This window comes from Engraulis encrasicolus, chromosome 24 (assembly GCF_034702125.1).
Source record: "Engraulis encrasicolus isolate BLACKSEA-1 chromosome 24, IST_EnEncr_1.0, whole genome shotgun sequence".
NCBI classification, from domain to species: domain Eukaryota; kingdom Metazoa; phylum Chordata; class Actinopteri; order Clupeiformes; family Engraulidae; genus Engraulis; species Engraulis encrasicolus.
In genome coordinates this window covers 13,892,768-13,900,576 of record NC_085880.1, presented here as the reverse complement: position 1 = coordinate 13,900,576, position 7,809 = coordinate 13,892,768, and the positions used below count along the sequence as shown (strand labels likewise).

The 7,809-nt window shown below is 45.7% G+C and overlaps 1 protein-coding gene across 1 annotated transcript; it reads left to right on the top strand.

The window, feature by feature from the left end:
* The first annotated feature begins 3,154 nt into the window (after nucleotides 1–3,154).
* Nucleotides 3,155–5,864, top strand: LOC134441149 (proline-rich protein 36-like). Its single transcript, XM_063191335.1, has 5 exons — nucleotides 3,155–3,234; nucleotides 4,011–4,133; nucleotides 4,432–5,049; nucleotides 5,168–5,319; nucleotides 5,751–5,864. Exons 1-5 carry the CDS (start codon nucleotides 3,232–3,234, stop codon nucleotides 5,806–5,808), a joined length of 954 nt encoding a protein of 317 aa, XP_063047405.1. The 5' UTR covers nucleotides 3,155–3,231; the 3' UTR covers nucleotides 5,809–5,864.
* Nucleotides 5,865–7,809: the final 1,945 nt, after the last annotated feature.

The following is a 7,809-nucleotide window of genomic DNA, read 5'->3' as shown; positions in this document are numbered from 1 at the left end:
ACTGATTTATGGAGGGGGTTTCAGACCGTGACACGGTTAACACAGTTTTCTTGCTGAGGGAAATAATGCCATGTCTACACTTTCTGTGGTTTGGAAATGAGGAATGTTGCAATGCAACCCTCCAGCATATCTTGTCAGGCTGCAAAATCGTGCTATCACAAGGCCGCTACAGATGGCGCCAGGACCAAGTCTTGAGAAAGCTAGCCAAAGTACTGGAGGAGTGCAGACAGGATAGCAGAATACCATCGCCGACAGAGGACCCCACCACCTTTGTCACGGAAGGAGGGATCAGAAGCATCAGGCAAAGAGAAACATCAAGGCCCTTCAGTCCCGGCCAGGATTGGAGCATGAAGGTCGACTTGGACAGGAAGCTTCCCACAGAGATTACCACCACATCTCTCCGCCCAGACATAGTGGCGTGGTCCACAAAGGCAAGAGCGGTGGCCCTCATTGAGCTCACCATGCCAAGTGAGGAAGGGATCGAGGCTGCCTTCGAGCGGAAAAAGGCCAAGTACTCTGAGCTGGCTGCTGAGTGCCGAGAGGCAGGTTGGAAGACTACCATCTACCCAGTGGAGGTTGGATGCAGAGGCTTTATGGGGTTGTCGACTCTACGCCTCCTAAAGGACGTGAGAGTCACCGGAAGAAGGCAACAAAGGAACTAGCAGAGGAGGCGGAGAAAGGGAGCTTTTGGCTCTGGCTGCGGAGGAAGGACAGAAACTGGGGGAAGAACACCTAACCCCCAGAGAGCAGCTGCAGGGAACAGCAAGCCTATCTCCCAACCGCCTTGCGCATTCGGCATTTCACTCAACACTGTTGCCGCCCCAGCTACAAACACACCCGAGCACAGCTGCTTGGAAGGGGTTAAAGCCAGCAGCCAACGAACACCAAACAGCTCAACTGCCTCACAAACAACTCGTCAGTAAGCATTCAGCGCATTCGGCACCTTTAACTCAGCACTGTTGTTCCCCCAGCATCCAACGCACCCGAGCACAGCTGCTAGGAAGGGGTTAAAGCCAGCAGCCAATGAACACCAAACAGCTCTACTGCCTTATTTTCCTGTTATTTATTATTTTTCATGCTTGCCAAATGTATGGAACGTATGTATTGTTGGTGTGAGCTGTACGCCAGGAGCAGATGGGCAGTGAGACTGGCCACTCACTGTTGGCCCACTAGCTGGATTTGGCGGTGTTGTGGTTCAGGGCCGAAACACCGGAGAGAAGGCTAGACACCACCTGACGACATCTGCTTCTGGCGTAAGGCTACAGCTACCTGCGAAGGTGGTTGAGGAATGCACCTCCTGTGCATGCACTATGAATGTGTATCCCTATGTTTGTCTAGTAATTGATACAATAAAGATGTTTGAGGACCATTGGGTTAATGTCATGCAGGTCTCGATTTTGCCCTCAGTGGTGTAATTGCGCATTTCGGTTATTTCTTTGAAAAAGAAAAAGAAAAAAGTATATATTTTTTTACATCTGGGCCGGATTGAACCCTCTGGCGGGCCGGATGCGGCCCGCAGGCCGTATGTTTGACACCCCTGATCTAGGCCTATCGATCGATCTATCTATCTGTCTGTCTGGCTGGCTGTCACTCCAGAAATTTGGTGAGTATTGCCCTTTGCAATCCTGACTTACAGTGGGCAGTCACATTCTTGCAGCCGCTTATTGGCGTTGCCAGAATGTGACTGTCCCCTGTAAATCAGGATTGCAAAGGGCAAAATTCACCAAAATTTACGAGGTGATATTGGAGGGTGGCAGGTACAGCGATTTTGGAATAGCTAACTCTCTGTAGTCCAGAGTTACAGAGGGGCAGTCTATGAAGTCAGTCGTTTTCTCGCAGGCAGTCGCTTTTGAACACGACACCGGAACTTTACGTAGGCCTAACTGGCACTAGGAAATATGACCACATCTCTCCTGTCCTTTCCTTTCTGCACTGGCTCCCTATCTGTCTCAGAATTAAATTCAAAGTACTTCTTTTAGTCTTTAAATCTTTACATGGTGAGGCCCCTTCCTATAGGCCTATTTATGACATGCTGCACTGCCCCTCGCACAGATCCCTCAGGTCCACCGACAAAGGCCTTCTCCTAGTGCCCCGGTCTATTTTATTATTTTCTATTTTATTTGTATTTATTATATATAGGCCTATATTTCAGCTTAGGCCTATTGCCCTTTATGCTGAAACTTGTTCATTATGCTGCTTAAACTGTTTTACTGTTTTGATTAACATTTTAGTTAGACAATGTACAGCACTTTGGTCAGTTTTACTGTTTTTAAATGTGCTTTATAAATAAAATTTACTTCCTATTTCACCGTTCACAATGTTGACCGGTCTGAGAGGCTCGTCATGCATACGGCTCTGATATGCATTAGGCTCTTACTCCCTCTGGCGGTCAACTGTAGTAACCACAGCCATGAATTTCCATTACCCGAATTATAGGCAACATGCATAAAATGTATAGGCCTACGTCTTTGTTTGGTGAAATGATGTCTGAATCTGAAAGGAGTGTTCCAATCGGAGACGTGTCGTGGGCCGTGGCTCTAACTCCCTCTGGAGTGACAGTAAATAGAAACCCTCTGCGACCTCATAACTAAAGTGAAAGTCCTTCATACTCGTTAAAACAAATAGGGGGAAATGTTATGGCTATACAAACGGCATAAATAGGCCCTAGCAGGCCTAGCCTAAATTCATTGACTTTGCTATGTGGAAATATCGCTGCTCAGCTCGTTTTACTTGTATTATTATTATTAGGCCCATTATTATTATTGTTATTGTTATTATTAGGCCTATTATTATTATTAGCCTACTGTATTATTATTATTATTAGGCCTATTATTTTACACCACGACACCTACGAATGTATTAGCCTAATAATTTAGAGTGCATTTGAAAAGGAATTTCTATCGTTTCTTTAGCCTAGGCCTATCGAGGGAAATGTTTATCGCCTGGAGGCCTATTTATTGTTTAATAGAATTGTAGCCTCGTCTGCGTCAGAGATTTCTCTCTACTCTCTCTGTCTACGTGGCTTGGGTGAATGTAGAATGCTCTGTAGAGCGTGTCTGATTTTGTCCAGCCAATTTGGCCGATGTCATAAGAGCTTGCTTGCGTCATAAAGCAACGTCACCGATATTAGCCATTTGCGCCAAAACTAGTAATCTGAAGACACATTTGTTTACATACAGCAGCAAGTATTGTTAACAAGATATTGATATTTTCGTTGGACAAGATTAAAATATGGTGAGTGAGTTAATATTAAGCCTATTATTTGTATAGGCCCGGCTACTTGTCGCAATAAGATAAATACACACCTATTTAAATTGAAATGTTTTAATTCATTCACTTATGAGTAATAAAAAACCTGACTGTTGATTAAAATAAGTTAACACAAACAGTTTGTAGGCTAGGCTACTGGCAAAATGCCAGCCAGTTCATTATAAACCTGTAGAGCAGGGCTATTCAAATGGCGGCACTGGGGCCAGATGCGGCCCTTGGATGGCAAGGTTTCTGGCCCCCCATAAGGTCAAAATGAAAACAAATATGTGTGCTATCTGTGGCCGTGCATAATTTGCTATCACTATACCTTCAGGTTGGAGATATCTCTACTAGGCATTCACATGAGCGTGAAATCTTATCTAATACAGTGTCATAAATAGCCCTTCCTAATGCTACTAAGAAATAGAGAAGCAAATATCTGTTCTGTCTGGAACGCTATCCGCTTGTTTCGCACAGCCTCAGACACCGTGCCGCTCGCAGTTATATAGATTCTATGTTCGGCCCCTCACGGGAGGGAATTTGAAAAACTGGCCCTCGATGACTTTTAATTGAATACCCCTGCTGTAGAGCTACCTGTGACATCAGAATAATCAGATTTAGGCCTGGTGTCGACGGCCATGTTGGATTCCTGAAATAAAACCCATTTGGAAAAGAATACATACATTAATTAATTCATCAATTAAACAACATAGTGTGCCAGAACTGACACTGACATTTGATTTGCTTGTGTGTCTCGGCAGGGAAAGGTTCGCATCATTGAGGTGAAAGAGGCAGATGAGGAAAATGTTATTTCCTTTAAGGATATCGGCACCCAGCTGCTCTCTGCCTCTGCTCCATTGGTGTGGAGTGGCATGGAGGAAAAGGTAAGTTTGAGTGTGACCTCACCTGGGTGCAAGTCTGGCCCAAGGTCATTTTCCTCAATCGCTCATTGTCTCTGTCTCCAAACTCACTTTCTACCACTGTCACACTCTCAAATATAATTGGGGGTAAAAAAAAAATCCTAAAATGTAAACCTTGAAACTACAAGATATGGTAGCTAACTCCCACTACCACTAGTATGATATTACACAGTTGAAACCATGTAATGTCATTCCGTAAGTGTTGAAATTACATCAAGAGTACTTATACTTTATATATCTCTGGTCATCATTTCCTCCACAGATGGCCCAGGTTTTCATGCCCCGAAGCCTGCCGACCACCCTCGGCAAGCTGCCATCGTCCCGCCTAGCCTCTGCTCCATCCAGCCCCTCCTCTAACAAGTCCACCACCCCAACCATGGCCGACGTCCCTCCATCTCTGTCCTCTGCTGCATCCAGCAGTCCCACCCCCATATTCTCCCCCGACTCCTCTCTGGATGACGATGACGTCCCTCCATCCATCCTCCAGCCATCCCCATCCGGACTTCCATCCCAGTCCTCCTCTCCTCCTCCACCACCCAGCCTTCCTGCTTCCACCCTCAGCCTTCCTGCCTGCCTGCCCAGGCTGCCTTCCATCCTTCCCTCCACCTCCACCACCACCACCCCACCCAGGCTGCCCCCATCCCTGCCACCTGTGCCTGTGCCCTGCAAAGCCCGCCGCACCTTCTCCAGATTGTCCCTCTTGGACACCCCCTCATCTCTCCCCCCATCCCACCTCGAGGCCACGCCGTCCAATCTCCCCCCACTGGACCTCTCGGTCCTCCTGAAGGCACTGGGGGCCAGTAGCACCAGGGTCGCCCCTCTGCCTCCCATCCAGGTCAGGCCACGTGAGGAGAGGGAGGACATGGAGAGCGGTATGGAGGTGAGACTCAACGCCAGTCACATTGAACTGTGTAACATAACCAGGAACATACATTTCAGCATTTCAGTGCAGAAAACTCAAATGACAATTCTGTGTGTGTGTGTGTGTGTGTGTGCAGTCAACTGAGGAGTCAGATGATGAAATGGCCACAGTTGTGGTGTGGTCATGTGACCAGGACGTGGCGGAGGAGAGGTCATGTGACCTGGAAGTGGTGGAGGAGGAACTGCAGGAGAAGAAGAATAAGATAAAGAACAGCAGCTTTAAGAGCAGGTGAGGACACCCAGGAGTGTGTGTGTGTGTGTGTGTGTGTGTGTGTGTGTGTGTGTGTGTGTGTGTGTGTGTGTGTGTGTGTGTGTGTGTGTGTGTGTGTGTGTGTGTGTGTGTGTGTGTGTGTGCGTATGTGAAAAGAATAGCTGTAAGAACAGATGAGCATGCCCAATAGTGTGTGTGTGTGTGTGTGTGTGTGTGTGTGTGTGTGTGTGTGTGTGTGTGTGTGTGTGTGTGTGTGTGTGTGTGTGAGAGAGAGAGTTCTTGTGTGCTTTAAGAACAGGTGACGCCGTCTATTACTTTAAATGCTTACACAACCTCTGCAACTGAGATGTTAGACATCTGCAGTCATACGGTATGCAACTGATGTAGGGTGTAAAGTAGGCCTTCTGTACGTGTAAAAGTAATACGTGCCATTTCTCATTTCTTTGTAGGATTATCAACTTCTTCCGAAGGCTCAATTGTTGCCACTGCTGCTGCGAAGCTGATTAAACAACAACCAACGACCAAGAACACCCAGGACACTTTCCTCCCCCTCCCCCTCCCCCTCCACCCCCTCTTTCTATCGGTAATAAATAATGGAGTGAGGATAGAAAAAATAGAGATAGAAAAAAAAAACAAGATAGAGAAAACAAGACAAAAATAGAAAAAATACGGAAATAGATAATAAATAAATACAAGTAAAGAAAATGGAAATGAAGGAGTAGAAGGATGAGATATATGTAGACATTAAAGAGGCATAAAGTCCACAAAAGTTTAGGCCCAAAAAGGGAATAGGGCACTCAGATGTAGCCCCTGGGAAAAAACTCCCTTTTCACATCATTTATGATTTTTGGGAAGAAAACTCAATACAGTCTGAGAAAAAACCCATATAGTCAGGAGGAAACCTCAGGCAGAGACCAGCGGCCACCTAGGAGCCCCTATATCTCAGCGGTCTTGTGCCTCCCATTCCGAACTGATGTGTAGTCTAGGAGGTTGCAAGTTTGCGGCCCCGAGGTTGATGAACTGTGCGGGAAGTTCAGGAACACCTCGGTTACACTGGTGCCGTGGCTCAGGATGGGAGTTTAGGGGGGTGAGTGTAACGGAGGACAACTAACAGAGTGTGGCGTGGGACGTTAGTAAACCTCCCTCCCGAAGCCCATTACAGTGCGGTAACGTTGGGCTATCGGGCCGGGCCTTTAGCTCAATGGTATCGTATTGTACCTCCCATTCCGAACTGATGCGTTGAGTAGGAGGTGGCAAGTTTGTAGCCCCGAGGGGGGCGAACTGTGCGGGAACATCTCGGTTACCCCACCCTCCTGCTCTCTTCCACCCCCCCAATTAATAAAAAATAAAATAAAGTAAAATAAAATAAACCCCACTGGTTTGCTGTGTCAATATTGTATTAGCTATATGAGTTCTTTGGATAAAAATGGGTATTGCTGATCTCAACAAAACACCAGCACCATCAGCTGACAGGTGGACACAGAAATAAGACATTGTTTTCATGTCATGCACTCAGTGTTGCCAGATTTTCTATGAGAAATAAGCGACTGGTGTCCTGAAAACAGGCCAAAAAGAAGCGACCAAAGACAGTAACAACAACAACAAAAAATGTGGGGTGGGTCGTCAGCCGCGTGCCTTACTGTGTGGTAGTGTTGGATCTCCAGCTACCCTACCAGTGTGTCAGCTAGATTCGGAAACACCCCTTTGAAAGGAATAGAGCTGGCAACTTAGAATTCAGTCTTCAAGATTATTTATTGATCTAATGGCCTTTCATTCATATATTGAATGAAAAATGACACTTGCTTTTGTTTCTGTGTTACTGTAAATTCTGTTTTCCTATAAGATGTGAATCTCTTTGCAGATGTTTACGTGATCATATGTGTCTGTGTCTGCATGCCTGTGTGCACGCCTGTTTGTCTTACAAGTGAATTTCTGGGCGTTAGCCTACTTCTGTTAACATTTCTAATCCATTGTTCCGAATTTTCAGGACCAAGTTGCTGTCTTGTGTAGCACCTTTTTCTGCAACCTAAATCTTTGTCTCGTTGTCTCGCGCATTTTTTCGAACAACTGATGGCTCACTCAAATAGCAAAGTGAACACACAGAGGTGTGACTGAGGGTGTGGAAATGCACGGGGTCTTTAACACTCTTCACATTAGAATGGTTTTCTCTTGAGTAAATTACCTTATGTCATGGTAGTTTCTATTAGTACAGTAGGCCTACGTTATGCATAGCTTTATAATCTTTACACCCTGTTCTGTGCCCCTTCAAGGGTTTTCCATCTAATACTGTGCACAATCACTTTAAAGGCTTTCTATTCTGCTCCATTGTATTCTATTCTTTTCTCTTCTATTCTATTCTATTGTCAAAAAAATAAACAGGAATATGTTCATGCAGCTCCAACATCCAATGTCATGTAATTAACTTACACCTTATTTTTATGCGGTCACTCACATATTCAATCATGATAAGTCAAAATGACTTAAAGACACTCAGCAGACTTGGAGCCT

What these genes read in the sequence shown, in the direction of transcription:
- LOC134441149 (XM_063191335.1), top strand. An exon ending in GGAGTGGCATGGAGGAAAAG is followed by an intron (nt 4,134 to 4,431) that starts GTAAGTTTGAGT and finishes TTTCCTCCACAG; the next exon opens with ATGGCCCAGGTTTTCATGCC. An exon ending in AACAGCAGCTTTAAGAGCAG is followed by an intron (nt 5,320 to 5,750) that starts GTGAGGACACCC and finishes ATTTCTTTGTAG; the next exon opens with GATTATCAACTTCTTCCGAA.